The sequence below is a fragment of the Melozone crissalis genome, unplaced genomic scaffold (genome assembly GCF_028551555.1).
Source record: "Melozone crissalis strain CALT ecotype California unplaced genomic scaffold, PUWL_Pcris_2 ptg000081l_1, whole genome shotgun sequence".
Classification (NCBI taxonomy): Eukaryota; Metazoa; Chordata; class Aves; order Passeriformes; family Passerellidae; genus Melozone; species Melozone crissalis.
In genome coordinates, this window is record NW_026535858.1 from 3,277,522 (window position 1) to 3,298,956 (window position 21,435).

General features: G+C 42.5%; 1 protein-coding gene across 1 annotated transcript; it reads right to left on the bottom strand.

Moving 5' to 3' along the window:
- Nucleotides 1-1,950: 1,950 nt before the first annotated feature.
- Nucleotides 1,951-20,367, bottom strand: PAPOLG (poly(A) polymerase gamma). The gene is made up of 23 exons (XM_054290362.1): nucleotides 20,309-20,367; nucleotides 17,978-18,136; nucleotides 17,824-17,890; nucleotides 17,117-17,198; nucleotides 16,925-17,034; nucleotides 16,304-16,357; nucleotides 15,108-15,219; nucleotides 14,127-14,216; nucleotides 13,420-13,558; nucleotides 13,224-13,296; nucleotides 13,022-13,142; nucleotides 12,632-12,716; nucleotides 12,297-12,350; nucleotides 10,641-10,760; nucleotides 10,272-10,381; nucleotides 8,331-8,452; nucleotides 8,074-8,243; nucleotides 7,080-7,168; nucleotides 6,764-7,002; nucleotides 5,832-5,903; nucleotides 5,185-5,238; nucleotides 4,312-4,406; nucleotides 1,951-2,011 (listed from the first exon to the last, which is right to left on the bottom strand). The coding sequence occupies exons 1-23, from the start codon at nucleotides 20,365-20,367 to the stop codon at nucleotides 1,951-1,953; spliced, it is 2,337 nt and encodes a 778-aa protein (XP_054146337.1).
- Between the last annotated feature and the right edge of the window lie 1,068 nt (nucleotides 20,368-21,435).

Consider the following 21,435-nt stretch of genomic DNA (forward strand, 5'->3'; position numbering starts at 1 on the left):
CACATTTTCAGTCACTCCCAGTTTTGCCAACACCTTTTCTTCACATGATCACACACACTGCCCCTTGACACGATTTTTTAGGAAAAACAGAAGAAATATGACTCAGTCACTTTTCTACGAATGACCATGGGGAAGATATACTTTAACTATATTCAAAGAATCCTTAAACTTTTAAGAAACTCCTTTGCATTTCAGAAACAGGGACATGAAATTTAGCGAGGAGGCAGTGCTGGTGTCACTACTGGGATTTTTTGCTCTTCCTTGGAAAAGATTGACCTTGCATGTTTGCCAGACTTGCTTTTAGTAGCTAAAATTTTCAGATTTCTGTCCACTGCACAGACACGCAGAGAGTGAGGTAGATGGTGCCCACAGAAGGCAGCTGATTGCCAGGCTGAAACTGAAACAGGGCAGGTTATTTCTCCTCTAGTTTCAGGACTCATGGGAGTTTTACTCATCACCACCAAATAATGCATTACCCAGTTCAAATTCAGAAAGAGGGACTCAGGTGCAAGAGGGAAACTGGAATCATCAGAGAGAAAAGGAAAACAGGCAAGAAGAGTCTGAGATCAGAAGAAATGAAAAAGATGAGGTGTGAATAAGAAACAATGCTGGGAGAAGACAGCAGATTCAGACAGTGTCTTCCCAGGAAAGAGGAACTGCTCAAGGATGAGCAGTCCATATCAATTTCTTGAAGGTCAGACAGCTGAGAGTTTAACAGGCTGTATTTTCCCGAATAAGAGAAAAATCAGTCCCCAGGCTATTGCTTTGCCAAGATCCTCCCACAATCACACCCGAGGTCCAAGAGCCTGGAGCCCTGAGCCCTTGGGCCACACTCTGGGGAGATGATGGATGGAGAAACCTCATCCATGGGACAATCCACGGAGTCAGCGAGGAGTGCAGGGTGGGCACCACCCCCGGGCACTCAGGGCGAGGCAGGCACATCGGGGGCTGTGGTGTCCCCGCAGGCGGTGGCAGCGGCAGCAGCCAGGGCGGCAGTGACGCTCCGCGGTGGCCACACGCGGCACTGTCACACGCGCGCAGCCCGGGCGTGGGACGGGAACAGAAAGGACACACGGGGGCGGGCAGGGGAGAGCCAGAGCCCCCAGAGCCAGCCCCGGGATGGGCAGGGAGAAGGCAGCACCCGGCTGGCTATGAGCCCTTCGCCTGCAGCCTCCGAGCACGGCTCTTCGCTTACTGGAATAACACACAGGATCACACTCTTTATAAGAAGTGTGATGAGGTAATTGCTAAAATACAGCCAGGAGTTTTTGCTGGTCTTTTCAGGCTCAGCAGCTTATGTCACTCAGTGTTACATAAGACAGGGTTAGTAAGCCCCCTCTCTCCCACAACCAAGTTTAACAAATTTCAAGATACCTTTTTTTCCTCTTTGCTTTTTCCTCCTTAAGGCAAAAAGTAAGTACTCTCACTTTCTACAGGAAACTCAATTGCTACAGCCAAAATGTAGGTGACTTCACATTAACTGCTTCTTTGCTTGTACCTAACAAGTAAAACCACAGATGTTAACTCCTGCAAGAGAACTTCTTGCTCAAAGTTACTGACCAGACACCATTTCAATGCAGAGCTGCTCCTCTCGGAAGAGACTGAGATGAGGGACCCATGCTCAAGCCAGACACCCAGCAACCAGCTAAGAAAGCAGAGAGAAAAGAACAACGTTTGGAGGAAGTCTGATAGCAAAGAGCTTCCCTCACGCAGGAGTAACTTCCCTTCCAATCACTTCAACAGAGGAGAACACCCGAGTTGAGTAAGTTTGAACTTTATTTACAAACAGCTGAATTCTAATCTGCAGAGTCCTGGGGCAGCATCGAGCTTCTGCAGCATCCAGGGAAACTCCAGAACACTGACGTCACTTGACATCACACTTGACATCCTTATATGTCAAGACACATTAAGATAAGACGTGTAATTCACCAATGGATCAAGTCTGAGAAACTAGTAACCTAAATTCTTCCTGAATGCTCTTCTCAAAACCCTGAACATTCTTCTTAAAACCCTAAGAGTGAGGAAGAAAATAAAATAAAATTTATAAAGAGCAATTAGAAGATTAACCACAAAGCAAGAGCAAAATAAAATGATCTGTGTAAAGGTATACCCATAGCTAGGTTACTTTAGTTGGAGAATAGCTGCATAAGTGCATGTGCTGACATAGAGCCTATGGGAAAATCATCCCTTAAACAGTCTTGGAACACTCATGTGGGAGAATTTAAAAGCATGGGAATATTACAGGACTGTAGTCTACTACAAAACACTTCCCATATTCCTTTTGCTGTTTATCTTATCACCTACTTCAGCTTTAGTTCCTCCAGATTCATGATGGATTTGTATTTACACAGGTGCTGAAGTTGTATACCTACTGTAACTGGTACACAGAAGTGACAATGTTTGAGTGCCACTGGTTTGGAACAGGTCACAAAAAGGAGGCAACCATTTGATAAACCCAAGGTGTACTTCTGCTAAAAGCTACTTAAGTAATAGGGGTACTGTTTCTTAATTTTAACCTGAATCAAAGCTTTGCAGTCTAAGTTTTGGAGGTTTTGGAGGGTAGAAGGAAGAACAAGACCTAAAACTCACTAAGGTCAATTTCTAAGGGGTAAATTGCACTTGAAACAAGTGGAAAACGGAGAACAAGGGAAAAAAAAAAACCAAGTAGATTGTGATAAATGTAGCCATGCTTTCCGCAAGGGTTTGGGATACTGGCAGCAGAGGGAATGCTAAGGAGTTAAAACACGACAAGATAGATATCACCTCTTATTTCCTTACAGTCCTTCACTCTCCTCACTGAGGTGGATACTTATGATGTTTAGAGCTCAGATTTGCTCTTTAGGACAAGCAACTCATTTTAAAACAATTCAGGGATATCTTTGTCTGCATACCAAATTGGGACTTGGGGTGAGTCATGCAGTTTGCACAAACTGCAAAATGCAGAGGGCACTAAATCAAACCCCAGGGCTAGCAGAAGCAGGAAAGCACACCAGTGCTCCTGGTCTCCTCAGATTTACTCTAGCATGGCAGTTTAGTGGTAGATGTGGCAGTGTTAGGTTTACAGCTGGACTCTAACTTAAAGGTTTTTTCAACCTAAATGACATTAAAATTCTGTAGAAAGCTTTTTTCTGGCACTGTCTTCCTCCCATCCCTTTAGAGTTGGTTTAGTTGTTTAGATTTTTTTAAGCAGATCCCATCTGCACTAAAAAAATAAAAAAAGAAAAAAGAAAAAGAGACTAAGGATTTTAAATTTCACTTTGAAGAGAGTTTTTTACAGTACATACAAAAATACTCTGGAGAAACAACTTACAAGTTCACTTATGAAACCATCAAATTGAAATTACAATAGAGAAATAGCATAATACTTGTTTCATATAATTAGAATTTCTCCCCACCCCCCAAAACCCCTAATGCACTTAGCTGGGTAAGCAGTGTTATCAGTTTACAGAACCAGACTCAAGACTAGGACAGGTATTCATGTAAGCATTTAGAACAGCTTTCAGGGTTTATCAGAAGCCACTTTCTGCATGCAGCCTGCAGGTGGGCAGTAGTGGCAGGACAGCCTCAGCTGTTGCATGTTTCAGTGCATCTTTGCTGTGTGCTCAGAGTTGGGCTTTACTACCCAGTGACACAAAAAAACCTCTCAAGTCTCATGCTGGAGCAGTCTTGAGACAAAGAAAAGGATCAGATAACAGAGCATGGGACACGTCTGTCTAATCTCCATACCTTGGTAGCATCCTCTGCTGCATTTCCTTCAATACTGAACTCATTTAGGGGCCTCCATGGGAGGCAGCACCTGTGCAGTGCATGGCTGTGCAAGGCAGGGGCAAGCTGCAAGGAAGCTGAGCACCATTGTGAGAGGAGCACAGGAGTGCATGGTGTGCCAAATGGGAAAATAATTGGAGAGAAGAACAATGCATGCACATCAATTAGGCAAGCACAAAGGAACACAAGCACGCTCGGACACGCTGACACACAACCAGAATGTGGTTGCAGCAACTAATTAACCCTGGTGGTATTTATGCATTCTGAATCCAAGGCACAGGACAGGTTGGCTTTTGTAGCTCTTTCAGCTGGTGACAATTTAGACTTTTTAAAAACTCCTAAAGGTAACTGTTACAAGCACATGCAAAGAGTAGTTCAGAAGGAAGCAAGCATCCAACAGCAGTAAAAAATCAGACCATGATTTCAGCTGGTCAGTTACAGCAGGGCCACAGTACCCTTGTACCTTTGTTAGTAACTACAACACACATTCAGAATAAGGACTGGTAACAAGTGATTATCCTCTTCACCTGAAGATCAACCACTTACCCATTAAGGGTAAGTTTGATGGATCTTTTAATGATACGAATGCTATTTGTTGGAACAGGAGATGAAGAATCTGGCAGTTCTTTACTGGAAAGCCTCTGTAACACACAAACAGATGCCACAGGGAAAAAAAAAAGAAATAAGGAATTTTTAATTAATTATTGAATTAACTTTAAATTCGTTAATTCAGAAGTAGCAGAAGATAAACCCTTTCCTAGCTGAATATAATATTCTTTGTGTAACGTTGTTTATGTACCAAACCTGTATGGCTCAAACCCATTTTTAGAGAAGCCCTTTTTTTTTTTTAACCACACCACTTATTTAATTACCATCATATCCAGAGGAAGAGCACTTTCCCCTCTGCACAACTCTTTTCTTGCATGAACTGAGACCAGTATATCCCTGATGGGGGGGGGGGAAATTAGCTGGGAATTGCTCAACAGCACAGTAAAGGAAGATTTTTCTCAGATCCATGGATCAAGAAAACAGAGTCTCTACTGTCTGGACCACTTCCAGCCTTACAGCCCTCAATTTCACAACATTCTACATGACACAGAGCAGTTAGTCACCTACAGACTTCAAAGCTTCCAAGTCTCATCACAGAAATCAGTATACAACTACTGATAACAGTACAAGAAAACCAAACCAGGACACAAACTCAAGTGTCTGAGGGTATGGAAATGTGGTTTGCCAAGTTCAAAACTTGGAAACTTCAGCTTTTGTGAAGGTCATTGCTCAGTTATTCAATTTGCTGGAAGCACAACAGGCAAAACCCTACTAATCCTCAAACCACCAAGTATAATGGTACATACATCTTTGTACATGTAATGAAAACTGGCTCTGCTTTACCTACGAATACAAATGCACAATAAATACCTGTGATCTTGATGTGATCACTGGAATCTGCATGGATTTTCCATCAAGGACACCCTAAAAAAGCCAGAAGGGATTTGTTAGGCAGTATTGCCAGGTTCCTGACTGAGAGGCAGCAAGTTCTGGCAGTGAGGATACCTTAAAATCACACATGCATTAACAACCTCCACCCCATGGGGCGTGGGTTTAGGTATCCTGAAGCCCTAAAACCACACAGACAGTGGTTCAGGTATTTCAGCCCTCACCAACAAGATCTCATCTTTATTTGAGGGTGTGCGCTCAAGAGTTTATGCCTCAGTAACAAGCACCATGATTAGCAAAGCTCTCTATCTTCCCTCTGAGAGGCCAAAGGATTTAGTCTTTACAGCAGTTTTAATTTACATCAGTGAATCAAATAGTTTTGAAAAGAAAATTCAGTATTATTTCAAACATGGAAATGAATTAGACACTACCAAATCAAATAACAGTAACATTTAAAAGATAGGTCATACAAGTGTAATATTTGGGGAATGAGGACTGAAATAAGCTAAACTAAAAAGTGTATTTTTGTTTCCATCAGTAAACATGCAGAGAATTTATGTGAGGCAGTCTAATCATTGAACTATTGAGCTTTTCAGTTATTCCACTGAGTAAAATCACTTAAAAATTACATTTTTTGTAGCTCTCTTCCTCCCATCTTGAGGGTATCCACTTTCTGTGAAATCCGACTCCCACACGTTTAGCTGGAGGAATAAAATACACAGACTCAAAATAATTGCTGGGCTAAAATTCTCTTATTTGGGTACAGCTCCAGTCAACACATTTAATGTATTAGGGGCCATTCTAAAAAGAGTATTTACACAAGTCCACCGTTACCCTATTTCAAGCCTCTGAAAAAGCCCTACTACCCATACCTTGAAATCTGTACTTGCAATATTCAGTACTAGATTACAGTTTTACAAGATGATTCTTCATAAGTGTCAAAACTGAGGGCTCTTTTTCTGGTTGTTCTTTGCTTGTGCCTCAAATCAGAGGTCAAGCTCCAAGAACAGCTACTTAAGGATATTTACACATAGGAATAAAACAAATTAAATACTGATCTAGAAGTTCCACAAACCAAGATCTAACAAGAAACTCCACAGTATCATTTCAGAAGTAATGACATATCAAGTAGGCTGCTGATTTCTAAAGCAGCACAACTATCAACAGGCACTCAAAAAGCATCTGCCAGAAACAGATTAGCTCATACTTTTACAGTCATAAGATTCATATCTTCTTTGTTTGGAGACAGTTTTTTCTTGAATTAAGAACTGCTTCCAGATGAGACAGTTCATTCAGCAATTGGTCACTGCAGTAAGCACAGGAGTATTTAGATAACTTGGCACCTGATGAGAAGCAGTCATTAAGTGCCAGATCTTGAAAATATGTCAATATTTACACATCATATTCATTACAATTACATTCTAGTCCAACTAGAATGTAAATTTAGATTCCCAAACCCTTTGGGGATGTATGAATGCATTCATTTTCAGTTATTTAACTTGTTCTACATCAGTAATCAACACTGCTTTCAACCCTCCTTGGGCTAGCCCCCCCTTCTTGCCTTTTCTCCATCTATGGCTTTTTGGGGGCACTCTCCTGCTGTTGGTGGACGGGATACTTTAGAGCTTGGTGAATAATGCTGCTTAGGTGAAGAACTCCTAGGATCCGTGATTAGAGTCCCACTTAATTTATGCTGCTCTTGCACAAAACACTTTCTGAGTTGACAAACCGTGTCATATCCTGGAATGGTGCAACCAGTGGGAGGTCCCGGTGTTCTTAGTGCAACTGTAGCCTCCATTTCTGCAGGAGACACCTGGCTTTTAGAGTTTGGCCACCAAATTAAAAACTACATTCCACCTACCACTTCAAATACATACTTGGGTCAGTCACAGGAATGCAAAGTCCCTTAGACGTGGATGGCTCAGCTACACTGTTGGCACCACTACAACTCTGACATTCAACATTTCTATAAAAGTCAAACACTTGAGTTATAAAATGCTAGTTTGTGAGATACTGTATATGTCATTTCCAGAAAGCGCATGCAAGACAAACACCAACTCCTTCGCCCCTTGTCAGAGCTCTATTAAACAACACAACCTCCCAGGCAATGTAGCACCAGACCATCATTTTGCTGGATTTCAGACTGCAGATTTAAACTCAAGCCTTTTCTTTACTGAGTCTTTATGTGCTGATATATTTTCCCAGATTAGTCCACCCAGCTCACGGTGCTGCTTTGAACACTGTTCTGTTCTACCCAGATGTCCACGCAATTTTTTGTGGTTTGTTTTTTTTTCATGTGACTCCTACAGTATCAAACATTCTGAACAGAGCAGGTATCAGACATTTGGTAGGATTGGGCAATTGCTCTCAAGATTACATATCCTTCCTGTGCTTAGGGATAAACAGACTTCCCAGGAAGTGACAGACTTTTACTGCCTGAGCTCTCATACCACTCCACTAAGTCAGCAGCAGCTCTGGTATTTCTGACACCAAAATCAGTATGTCATTAGAATTTAATCTATTTGGCATTAGCAGTACTTTTTGTTAGACAGAACACTCATTTGCACATAAAATACTTCAGCTTCAAGCTACCCACTAACCTGTGAAGACTTACATTCGAGACTAAATTTCCCTGGTGTCAAGTTCTCCATTCCTACATGTTCATGGATATTATTTAGATTTTTTTCAAGGATTCCTTTAACCTGGTCTCCTACCACATGCCCAATGGAGATTCCAGCTTTGTTCCTGAAGCTCTTAGAACCCTCCAAATGCTTATGATCCACATAGATCCAAACTAGAAACCCTAGACTCATTTACAGTGTGAGTCAGTTAAAAGCAGCTTCTCCACAGTTCCAAGGTTATGGCACTAACCTTTCTGTCTCTGCTGTAGAGATGTCCAACTTAGATATCTTATTTAACGAAGAGGAATTAGAGGGTGTTCTGGAATCTCTGTCTTTGGAACCATCCGAACAGCTTTCACCTAAAGAAGACCTTTTGCACTGAAGTCCACTATTATTTTGACTAATATCTGACACCCTTTGCTGAAACGACAGTTAAAAAATAAAGTCTTCAAGTAATCATTAAAGCTTTTATTAAAAATTACCAGAAGCGCTGGATTTTTATTATACCTTCTTTCTTTTCTGTAAGGTTCCTGCTGGCAAAAAATAATGGAGTTGCTTTCTCTTCACATAAGTTGCCTCAATCTTCATACCTTCCTTTAGGATGTTGAGGGCACTGGCCTGCCTGTAAACTGACATCAAAAACAGCATTGGAGCTTAGTGGGGATGTTTGCATTAGTGCTGGTCAGTTATATTTGGTTTCTTTAGAAACATGTCTGCCCAGCCCAAATGAAGAGTTCCCATATTAATTTAACACAAAACACTGCCCAAGCACTCCCATCACCACAAAAAGGTGACTGTGACCTGTGATGCCCATTTCACACTCACTACAGCCCAGCCACAACAGCTGTTTGAGTTCAAATTTGCATTTAAAAATTCTATCTGTCCAAGGAAGCCAGACTGGGTTTTAGGGACATCTGACTTAAACTCACTACAATTTAAACAGGTTTTTCTCCACTGCCTGCAAACAGCCTTTTATGCAACTGGCAAAGGCTATAGCAGCACAACAGTTATTACAGAGTTAAGTCATATTTAGATAAGCTTATCTAACTGGCCTATCACTGGAGCATAACTGGAAAGTCAGCTTACTGACACACAGAGTGGGAATCAAAGCAAGGATATGCAACCCAAAGGCTTTCCACAGGAGACCAGAAGTGAAGTAAAAGCACAGAGATGAGCCCACACACCAGTATGGACAGTTCCTTCAAATGAAATTCAATAGCTTGCATGTAAAAGGGAAATAAAGTTCACTGAACGAAAGCCCTCCAAACTGAGCCTTCTATTCTTGAGCTCCTCAACTTGAAATTAATCTTTGCCCTCTGAAATTATTCTCTCAAAGTCAAGGCACACAGTAACAGCTCTCTAGCACACAACTACTGGTCCTCCCCACACATTCCAAAGGGTTTGCCACATCTCAAGCAACAGCTTTTCTGTTCAATTCTCTCTGGATTCACACCCCACGCCCAGCACATACCACAGGCTGTGAGAGCACACAGCTAAAGCAAGAACACACAGCCACACTAACAATGTTTGTGCACAGAGGATTTACCATTAGTTCTGGCCTCTCAGCAGCACATAAATCTCATTAACATAATTCACATTTGCCACTGAAATGTGGTGCCACTGGATGTAACATGCAAGTACAGATAGCAGTGCAAGTCTGAGGACATCACCCTGCCTGGCTTGTAACTCAGATGAGAGTTCTGATGCATTTTTCTGTGCTTTTCTCATATCCCAAGCACGAGCTATGAAGAAGGTTGGGTTTTACTGCTCTTACTCATGTCATCTGAGCAAAACAACACAGAAGTCCTGCTGGTGTTATGGAAAAACTCCAAACATTTACAGGATTACACTGTTTAGAACTCTTTGTCCAAACACATTCATCACTCCGAAGAATAGCCTAATTTCCTTATTATTCTGGCATTATCTAACAACACCTGCAATATTAATTTATTTCTACATCTATCAAAAGTAGCATCAGACTTTGGACACGAAAATTTACACGCATGTAATTACTATGTGACAACCCAGTGACTTCCACAGTTCTGGGAAGACATGATACACAAACTGTCTTGGAAAAATACCATCAATAGGCATCAACAACTCTTTTCAGAGCTTGACACAGTCACTTCCCACTTCCAAAGTGGGACTACTGTTTGACAAGTATAGCTACCCCAGCAAACGGGCATCTCTGGGCTTCACAGCTGACTGTCCCCTACAAGAAATGCACTTTTGTGAGGACTTAGTTCACATATGGTACACAGTACATGACTGTAACACACTTTTGTTTTAAGATGGCCTTACTGTGACAAAGTGTCAACACAACGTGTTTTTGAAGCTAATCTTTCATATGTAGCTATCTAATAACAAAAGGTAGTACTTTGTGAAGCAACTTCCACTGGAACAAAAAGAATGACACTGTACAAGTCTAGAGCACAAAGAGAGCCTTACCTGTGTCTGTGAATGACTGTATCCCATGTGTTAGATCAACGTTAGTCTTTACCGCACTTTCTGCTTTCTTAAACACAAGCCCAAGAAACCACATTGATACAAATCCACTCCTAAAAAGAGACAGATTCAAAACCTGAGTTGGGCACAGATAGCAGTCACTTGGATTCTGGTACATTTTAATTGTTCAGTTTACAGCCAACCCAGACTTAATGTCTCAGAGCACTTCTCCCTGAAGTGCTCCCTTCTTTAAAAAGATTTTATGTGTTCAGGACCCTACCAGAGACATACTGAGCCTCTATCATCAATGAACCGAGGAAAATGAAGATGCAATTTGGCCAATGTGTACTTCAGAAAAGCAAAAAAACTCACTGTTTATAGAGAACTTCATTGCCAGGGAAAGACTGCGGCTGCACGTGTGCAATAGTTATAAATTCATTCCTTTCCAAGTTTCCAACCAGCACACGGATTTTAGACTCCACCAGGCCAATCCTAATAAAAACAAGAGGTATTTATTAATTTTTACTGTTTCCAGCTCAGCAGTTAGATGCCTTTTTGTAACACAGTGTTAACCAATCAACAAGGACCAAGTTTCATACAGCTGAGCAGACACCAAATCTTTTATATCACACACACTGTAATTTGAGATATTTTCAGTGACATTTGTGCTGCTGTTTCTAAAGACAGAGACAAGTAAGTTTTACATGTACTCTGCACAGTTGAGACACAACACTCCCACCTGTAACCTATGATGAAAACAGCAGGAGCAGATCCCAGCACCTCTGGGGTGCAGCAAAACTCCTTTTTTTCAAGGAGAACAGTGGTTTTGGAAAGGCTCAAGCACAGTTGTTCAGTTACACCCCAGTAAAGATGCAATTCTTCTTGCAGAAAATCAGTGAAAATGTAAAAATAGTTATTTTAATAAACAAATCGTCTAGTCAACACTCCCCTCAGAAACTTCCCTAAAAGATGAATCATGACCACGAGGGCTTTAATTTCAATAAAGTACTGGCATTTCAGCCTTCTGCCTAAAACTCTGTTAACTCTAAAAGCAGTCACAAATCTGTATGTTCTTCAAAAACATCTTATGTTGATGAATAACAGGCATATTATCTATTTCCAAATCCACTCAAGAATTGGTGAACTAAACTTTTCCTTATAATAGACTGAAGCAAGTTTATCTTCTGCTTATTATTTTCCCACGCTACAAAACTGGAAAATTTGCCTCTATTTCTGTCACTGAAAAAAACAAACCATCAGCTCTTACCACAGGCAGAATTTCCCTTGTCTTTATTGTGAGGTACAACAAGCTTTGTTCACTCAGGAACATTTCACATTAAAAATTATTTGGCCCTCTACCCACACACCTTGTAGTACACAACTGTGACTGATACCAAGCTGCAGCTGATAAGATTTTTAGGTGAATATTTTAGAAAGTTCAGATAAAAGGTATTACTTATTAAAACTACATTTAAACATTAAGCTATCTTTTAGAGATGGCACAAGAATTATTTCACTTAAGGCACAAGGCAAACTTTGAAATAAAAGTAAGTGCCCCCAGAATGGGTGTCTGTTACAGAGAGGTGTTTTGCTTCCTTGCTTAAGCAAAGCAAGCAAAGTACTAACTTCTTAACAAAGAAACCCAGTGGAAAGTGAATAAACACACATTACAGTGCCTTAATTCCTCAACATTTCCCCTTATTTGAAAATTCACAGTGACTCAGCACATTCACATGGGTTAAACAAGTAATTATTAGCAAATCTCCTTTCTTTGAAGAAAAGCAGGTCCAGAACAGGCTGACTAGACACCAGTGCAATCTAGTCCTTAAATATTACAGTAAAACTCTTTATGAAAAGAAGTGTAAGGCTCTAGAACAGTGGTCTTCAAAGCAGGGAGGGAAGGGGGTGCATTCCATGCCTAGCTGCATAGTTACAGACTTTATTTGTTAATACAATTAACAAAAATACGGTGCAACATGGAATTGAGTTTCAGTTTTGCACTGGAGTCACATTTAAAGCAGCGCTTACCAGTTCAGGTGATGCTCTTCTGTAAAGGCACTGGCAGTCAGCACAATGTAATGTCTAGAAGAAGAAAGGCAAATGAGTGCACTATCTCAAGATTTTATTCTACATTCTAAACATCAGATAATTTTTTTTCTTGGTAGGAAAAATGCTGTGAGTGGCATAAGACAGCTTTTCCCATCTTCCCTATGCTTATACATACCAAATTACTTCCAGTTTCTTTAAAAAGCCCTAAACTGAAAAACATCAATCCAATTTTCTATTTAGACCCCTAGTTAAAACTCATCATGCTAACCACTAAGCAAATAACTTCAAGGTCAGACAACAGATTTCATACATACTTGTACTTCTGAAAGAAGTTCAGTGGTTCAAAGAGCTTTGACCAGTCTGATTTTCCTTTGAGAATCTCATCTGTAACTTCAAGACCTACAAATATGGTGGAAAATCTTATCACTATTTTTTTAAATCTCTTTAAAAAATCTCTTAAAAAATCTTATGACTTTTTTAAAAGTTTAGAAGATTGTAACAGTAACTGACAGAAAAAAAGAAGTAGGAATTCCCCTGACAAAATGCAGATCTCACAACAGCTTATTGGAAAACTTATTGCCTGCATTGGGCATATTTCCCAGAGCAATCTTAAACCTAGAGCACCTCACTGAACAAAACCAGTTCAGATGGCATGGTTTCATGGAGCCAGGATGAGGCTGTGACAAGCACAGATTGTACTTTACCACGCTGGAACTCCTCCACCATGACTGCCCGTGTTGACACGGACACGTTGTAGGTGGAGTTCTGCTGTGGGTAGGCTGGGGTGATGATGGGCATCACGTGGTACCGGTCTGATGGGTTCACCTGCGAGGTTACAACAGCTCTGCTCAGCACCAGCCAGGGCAGAACAAACTTTTACTGCCTCTGACTGCAATGGTTACCTACCCTGGGGTCCCAGACTGGTAAATTAAGAAAGCTCTCCTCAAGTCGTTTCAGCAATACTGGCTTTGGCCAATCCCTGTAGAAGAAAAAACCAGTGAAGTGTCCATTTTGAGCTCTGCATGGGATGCTGTCAATGTACATCTTGATATAATAACTACAAGTGTTACTTTTTATGCAAATTAAAATAATCAACTTTTACCATTTTGAAAAAATCAAGAAGAACTTGTTAACGAGAGTAGAGGCCAAAGCATTTGGGTAGAGTTGACATATTCTTGCTACCAGCATGGCCCAGGAGACTCCACCAAGAAATCCCATGATGTTGGAGTAAACACCACGTCCTGGAAGGGATACCACACAGTTAGTCTGAGGTCTTTCAAATTTGCAGCACCAGCTGCACAATCTATAGAATACTTAATCCATTTCAGCCTCCATGTAATTTATTTTTGCAGTGCAGCAAGGCCAAATTGCTGGTCCTTACAGGGATGAGAAAAAGAATCAGTACAACACCACGTCCCAGAATATTGCTACTGTGAAACTTGCTTGTGCTGCTACACCTACTGCTTCACTTCAATTCCCCTTAAGAGAAAGTACTAGAAGAATGGCAGAACCTTTCTCTAGCCATGTGGGCAAATGGGACTTTGTTATTCCTTTGACACTTAATTGGGAATTTTTATCATTTGTAGTCAGGTTCCTGATAAGCAATGCAGCAGTGTCTCATAAGCACTCCCCTCTTCGCTGAGCTCCATCTCCAGTAAAAAACCACATGGACAGACCATGAACCAAAACTGAAAGGCTTTTAATACAAAAACTGTCATTTACATAGCAACCCAAAGCTGAGGTACATCCAACAGCGAGGATGAGGTGCCTCTGAAGGGTTCAAAGGCCACAAAGCACTCTGGCACTCACGTTTTGCCCACAGTTTAACTGCACGGAGCGTGAGGCGGAAGTTCTCCAGGTTGGGCACCAGGCGCAGAATTTCATCTGTGACCCTGCTGCCTGCGGGACAAAAGGGGAAGCACACGAGTTCCCAGCAACAGGCACAGCTCAGGTGTTCCTACACTGGATCAACAGCTCGTGGTTCAAGTCCAGGAGAACAGGTCTGGAGTACTTGCTTTGTATTAAGTTATCAATTTCACATAACCTTCAGCATCACTTTAGTTAACCAGTGCCCTCAGCAGCTTTGTTTAGACTACAACTAACAAATTTTAAATAAAGCCTCCCCACAGGATGTTTTGGCCATAAACTACAAGCCAGGAAGCTCCACCTCAGCATGATGAACTTTACATTACAGAGAGGCAGAGCACTGGAATGGGTTGCCAAGGAAGGCTGTGAACTGTCCCAGTCTGGAGGGATTCAACACTCACCTGGACACACTCCTGGGTCAGCTGCTCCAGGTGGCCGTGCCTGAGCTGGAGGGTTGGACTGGATGATCTCCAGAGGTCCCTTCCAACCCTAAATATTCTGTGATTCCAGAAGTCTAAATATTCTGTGATTCCAGAAGCTAAGTTTCTTTTGACAGCCAGCAACCATTAAACCAATTGGAGCTAAACATTGAGCAAGTCAGACTTCAGGTATTTTAATTACTTTTTTTTTTAATGAACAACCTTGTTTATCCTTCATACATTCTTATCAAGTGCCCTACTTAGTCATCTGAATTTCTGGGGCAAGCTGGAGCACCTGCTCACAAACCAATCAAACAAACATGAGCCACAAGTCTATGTAAACACACAACTCCTTGAAATACCTAAATTTAGGCTCAGTGGTCACCTCCTCAGAACTCAAGTACACTGGAGATCAGTTTCTGCATCCTGTACAGAATGTGGGTCGTGCAATGTGCATTGTGTGCCAATTTAAATGTCCCTACAAGGGTGCGCAGAACGTGCTCACCATTCAGGCTCCGGATGCATCTTATATCCAGGCTCTTGAGGCACGAGTCATCCCTGAGATCGAGATCATCAGACACCGTGGGCAGAGAGAGCTTTGCAAACACCAGGTCAATCTTCAGGAGAAAAAGGGTCAAACATGACTTAGAATGCAGCACTGCTTGCAAACAGGACACCAGGGAGAGACACTTGGTCATTCACATGGTTAACATTTGTATTTACAATTAGGGGACCACAGATAAACATTTATTTGCCAGAAAACAAGAAAACCGCTCTAAGTTCCCTATTTGTTTACAAAACCACCTCTTTTTTTTAAGCTCAGGAAAGGAAGAGGTTTTTGTTTTTTTGTTTTTTTTTTTTGGAAAGATTATTCTAAACTCAGAACTCCTACTAAAGGGAAATTTTTAATTACCCATAAAATTAAGACAAATTAAAATCACCTCAACTACACTTCAACAAATGAGAAAGCATTTCCTTTATGCTGTAAGGCCCTAAGCATCTGGTTTTTAGTATAACCTGGGGCAAGCAAATTATTCTGTGAATGTCTGTAGCAGACTAAGGCCACAAAGAGGTCCTTGAGTGTCTTCATGATAGTAATTACCAAGCAGTAACTTGCTTAGGTGTTACAGCAAGTGGGTATTTATTCTCTACATGAAATGTATTCCAGATAGAAGGATTCCTGCAGCTGACAAACAGAGGCAGGAGTCCAGTGAGTAGTTCTACTTTTCATTTTCCATGCTGTTTGTCTCACAGGGACTTTATTTTTGATTTGCAGCAGCACATCAGGCGATTTGTGCAGGGAAGCACAACAGAAACATCATCCCCTGCAGAAAGGGAGCTCTTGTCAGAGCTCAGGGAGTCAGCAAGGACACTGCCTCTCCTCCCACTCTGCACATCCTTGGGAGATAAATGCCACCCAAGCAGGCTACCCTGGCCTGCAGCACGGGTGTAAAAAAAGATGGCACTCATGTTCCCACGCTTGCCAGGGGATTATTTTCCTAGAAGATCCCATTTTACTTCTTCTGGGACAGGTTACGGTCTGGCTGTTTAATTACAGTTCCCTAAATGTGATGCAATGTACTGATAAACTTATAAAACAGCAGGATCATAAAATCCTGAAAAAGTTATCCCACTCCAAAGCAGGAAAAAAATTCTCACTTAAAGGTGAAAAAAAATCCAAATAAAAATTAAAATTCTTACCTCAATGCCATCAAACTCAAATTTGATAACAGGTACATATGCATCCTCAATGGCCTGTGAAGGAGAGGGTATTTCTAACAAGATATCCTTTTGCTACTTTAAAGTTTTTCCTACACTGTGATAAAATACAGAATTTACACTGAACTACTCAGTACAAAGTTCCTTCCAACCACAAAAAATGCTAATAACTCTCAGGTGGGACAGCACTGTTAGGGTACCAACACTAGATTTTACTAAAAGATTTTATTTAGGTAAGAGATTGAGAGGCTGATTGTGTGTTGTAACAAACAGTGCACAACAAGCCATCAGTATCAGTGGCTGCAAGCCCTTCCTACACCCAAGGTGAAAACACAGCTTTCAGGGACACCCTTGCTATTTGGCTCATTGCCAAAACACAGGGAGGGGAGAGGCACCACAAAAACTCTTCTGTGATGTGCTCACTGGGGAAAGGAGCCAAGAGCTGGACAGCAACATTTTCATGCTGCATAAACCAGTGTATTGGAGGGTACTCAAAACTGATTTAATTTTGGCTTATAAGATATTCACTATCAATGCAAGTCTTTAACATGAATATTTTTACTGCAAAATTTACACAATCTATCAAGCAGAGAGTTTACTCACTCTCAGGTTTTTTACTTCCTCTTGATTCTTCAGCTTTTCAAAGAATGACTGAAAAAAATCTGATCTTTCCACGTGACTGGGAGCAACACAAAGGGCATCGATGTCTGAACCTGCAGGGAGATCCCATTGCTCCTGTTACTGCTGGAAGTCACCTTCCAACACCAGAGCTATGACCAGCTCTGAAAGTACTACCTTTGGTGTGTACTCCAAGTCTGTAGGAGCCAAATGTAAATATTTTGCCACCAACTTGTTCTGTTATTGAAGGGGGAAGGTTCTGTGGGTAGAAGAGAAAGTTTAAGATGCACATTACCCTCTGTGCATGTAAGTTGTTTAGAAAAACTCTAACAGCCTGCATAAGCAATGTCTTCTCACTCCCTTACATTTTAGTTTATTAGGTTTTGATTCTGTTTTTCTGAAATAAGTTGAGCTTGCAACTCCAAAAAAAGATTATAAGTGATGTAGCAGTACTTCTATAAACTTATACAAATTAAGACCTATTATTAGACCTCCCTGCAGCAGAGGCACAGAAATTAACACAACCTAAGAGCCATTCAAAGGGCATGTCTAGAATCATCATTTCAAGCTAGACTGAGTGCTGTAGGCTGTCTGGGGCACGATTAGTGCCAATTTCAGCATCCTTCTCATCCACAATGCCTTGTTTTGGCTTTGTTAACAGCTACGAGTCAACTGATGGAGCCAATGCAGGAATTTATTCAGCTCCCCAAAGACTGTGAGATCTTGATCTTGAAATATCTTTCACAACTTATTTCAGTGGCAGTTACTACAATTCTACTTAATATTAAGAAGTTAAAAGCTGAACTTCAGCACAGATCCCAGCAGCCTAGCCTTTAAATCAAAAGGCTTCAGCTGTTTTGACAAAAACAAAAAAAAATTCTTACCTTGCTTTCAGCAAGCTCTGAAATCCATTCTCTGACAAAGTTATTCAGTTTTCCAAGAACAGTTGTCCTGTAAAGAAAACTCATGCTAAGTTTGCTTAAAAAAATAAAATAAAAAAAAACCCCAAGAGGTTAACAAATTTTAGCCTTGTCATACCTGTGATAGAGTTCTTCCTGATCCTCAAACACCCCAAATGGCTTCATTGCTTCAATCAGCTTCTGAGTATGGATGTGGTCTTTGTCACTGGGAGGAGCCAAGCTAATTGGAGAGGTAAGTCCATAGTGCCCTTGAGGCTGGTTCTGCTGCCTGGAAGTACTGAGAGAAAACACAGGAATGAGTACATGAAACAAGAAAATCTTTTAGGAAAACACCCCTTAGCTTACACTTCACAAATCCATTTCTGCCCTTTCACCCCATGTTGAGAGAAAGGAGGAAAAAAATCTTGCTTATCATTTTTAGAACACTTGACTTCACTTGGAAGTCACAATTATTTAAAAAAAAAAGCATTTATGGATGTAAGAAACCATCCAAGATGCTGGCACCTTAACACAATTTATTTGCATTGCTCCAGCCTATAGAACTGATCACTGGGAAATGAAAAGGTTTGAAACCCACCAAGGACAACCCTACAGATAGCACAAATTTTGGACATGTCAGTTTCAATTTAAGGATATTCCAAATGGTTTCCTGCTAGCACCAAACAAAACAATTCAATTTCTTTTAATTAAACGTTTTTGTTAGGTTTCTGCTGATTCAGGAAGGGCATTATAGTTGATTGTAAAGCATATAGGTCTGTTAAACAGAGTTGATGCAATAAATTTGGTGTATTACTATATAAACCCCTTGCTTTAGAAAGGGGGAAATGGAGAAAAGCTCCTTATTTTGCATGACCAGCTGAAACCAGGAAAGGAGTGGGACTGGAGGTAAAACTGGTGCTTAATGCACCTCTACAGAAACACCAGCACCAAAAGGGGAGACACCCCAAATTTCTCATCATGCTCATCAGGGGCCAGACCCTGAGGCTCAAGGGATTAATTGTGCCATTATTTCAGCAGGATATTTCCCTCCTTCACACATGTACAGCTTCAAAGATCAGCTGGGTTAGACAAAACATATTTATAGCTATTGAAGGTACCTGACCCCATGCGGCTGGAAAAAGATTAGGAAATGCTCAAAGGCAAGCTTCACCACTTGATTTTTAAGAAGACAGGTTATTGCACAGCTCCTTATTTCTAATTGTTGCCTTTACTCCCTCTCTTAAAGAGATTTCCCTCTCTTTAAGTGTACTTATGCAATTACACACAGAGCTTCTAGTCACACAGGGTTTTTCCCCCCCTTTTCCTCTCTCCAAGCCAGTTTTTCAAACTTTCTTCTCTCTGCTTTCCAAAAAAGCTGGAGAGGCAGGCATTAGGGCTGTAGTGCTATCAACAGGTGTCCCCAGTCAGAAAGGCTGTTTATTTACAAGCCTAACCAGGCCTTGACCTAATTTACCTTGTTTATAGACATTGACAATTTCCACTTCATAAATAAAAATATTCATAATGAATATTTTCCTTCCCATGATATCATTTTCATAACAAATACAGGAGGAAAGCCTGTACTTAATTGCTGTGCATTACAACTAAATTAAAACACCTACAGCAGCAACTGCTTCCATGTTTTATGCATTGCTTGCATTGTACAGCTTGCACTTCATAAAGTTTGCACAGAACGAGGACAGGATTTAAACTACACCAGCACTTAAGATGTTTCCAAGGCACAAAAAGGCACCACCTGCCTTTCATTGCCTCATTCTGCCTACAGATGATATAACTGGAGATTGACGCAAAGCACAGTATCAATTAGATAAACCTAATACTATTAGCATCAAATATGTTTATTTTTAATTAAATATTATTCATATAAAATTCCTCCAGTCAACAGCAGATATTTTTCAGTTGCTTACACGTATCACTGATAGTTTGACCTCACACCTTAAGAGGTGAGGGAAGCAGCACCTGGTAAGTTTCACTGAGTGAAACTGATGAATTTGTTGCCTCTTTTGGAATAAGAAATAAACGAAGTCCTACTTTGCTCTCTCAAGCAAATAAGCACATATTTAAGGGATCTTATGGATCCTAACACACATGGCACACCATCCATTCACCCACCAGCCTTCTCTTTAAACCAGAGCCCTGCTGCACTTTAATATTTTGCCAAACCTTGCTACAACCTGTGCACCACAGCAAAAACCTCCAATGTGTATCTGCTCTGGTAAACCACACTTTTACACAAAAAGCCGTCCTACACGGATTTATTCCGGGTTTTGCCCCTCACTTATAGCTCCCCAAGCCGCAGGGCGTGTCTCCCCACACACCGAGGGTCGGGGGTAAGGTGGCACAGGCCTTCAGCCATCGCTGCGGGCACAGCGAGCACGGCCCGGCTCCTGAGCCACCAAACCAACAGCAGCACCCAGGGAAAACAAGGAAGGAGGAAAATCCCCACCACCTGGGACCTTCATCGAAGGGAGCCCAACTCCACCCTTCACCGCTGCCGCACCAGCTCATGCTGCGCGGCGCCCGCGGGCGGCTGTGCCGGCTCAGCGCTCCCCGTGCCCGTCCCCGAGGCTCGGGCAGCCACTGCTCGGCTCTCCTGCGCAGGGCTCCGCAGGACGCGCAGCCCCAGAGCAAGGCGCAGCCCCGTTACCGCCGTTCCTCGCCGGCCATTGCCGTTGCTTGGCGACGGCGTCGCCGCCACACGCGGTGAGACCCGGGCGAGGCAGCCCCGCCACCCGCACTCCACCATTTATTTCAACCGGGAATTCCTCCCCTCGTGGGCGAGGGCAGCTCCGGCCGCCCGCGGCCCGCCGGGGCCCCTCGCGGGGCGGCTCCGGCGGGTGTCCCCCCCCGGCCCGGCGCTGTCCCCTCAGGGCAGGGCGGGAAGGCGCCGCCGCCTCACCCGCGCGTCTCCTTCATGGCGCGCGCGCACAGCCCGCGCCGCCGCCCGCGCTTCCCGCCCTTCTGCACCGCCGCCCCCTTCCCGGCGGCCCCCGCGCCGCCCGCCCGCCTGCCCGCACGGCGCCCCCTGGCGGCTGCTGTGCGGTGTGTCCCCTCACGGCGCCCCCGCAGTCCCCTCGGGCTGCAGCCGGGGTCCCTGAGTGTTTCTGCGGACGGTGTTCCTTCCCCGTGGGCGATATTCCTTCCCCGAAGAGGATATTCCTTCCCCGAGGAGGATATTCCTTCCCCGAGGCGCTGACAGACCCGCCGAGCCGGGCTGGTCCCCGGCATGAGGCAGCTCCGCATCGCACCCTCACTCCCACAGGATGCTCCCGCTCCTGACATCTCCTTCCAGAAAGAAGGGATAAAAACTAACGGGAATCGCTCCCGAATTAGGCTCCTGGCAGCTTCCTGGCATCCCCTTCCAGAGAGGACGGGTGAAAAAGCCCTCAGGAATCGTCTCGTATGAGTTTATTCTCATCCAGTAAGTGCAAGCGCAGCATCCCTTGACGGCAGCTGGTATGGGTGGGATTTAACGCACATTGCCAATGTCAGTGAATAGTACCCACCACAATGTCATTACCACACATAATTGTCACAGGAACACGGAGTGGTTTGGGTTGGAAAGCACCTTGAAGA

Coding starts and splice junctions, on each gene's coding strand:
- PAPOLG (XM_054290362.1), bottom strand. CDS start 20,367: ATGAGCTGGTGCGGCAGCGGTGAAGGGTGGAGTTGGGCTCCCTTCGAT. Junction 14,217..15,107: donor ATGCATCCGGAGCCTGAATG/GTGAGCACGTTC, acceptor TTTGTCCCGCAG/GCAGCAGGGTCACAGATGAA. Junction 8,453..10,271: donor ACAGTCATTCACAGACACAG/GTAAGGCTCTCT, acceptor TTTTGATGTCAG/TTTACAGGCAGGCCAGTGCC.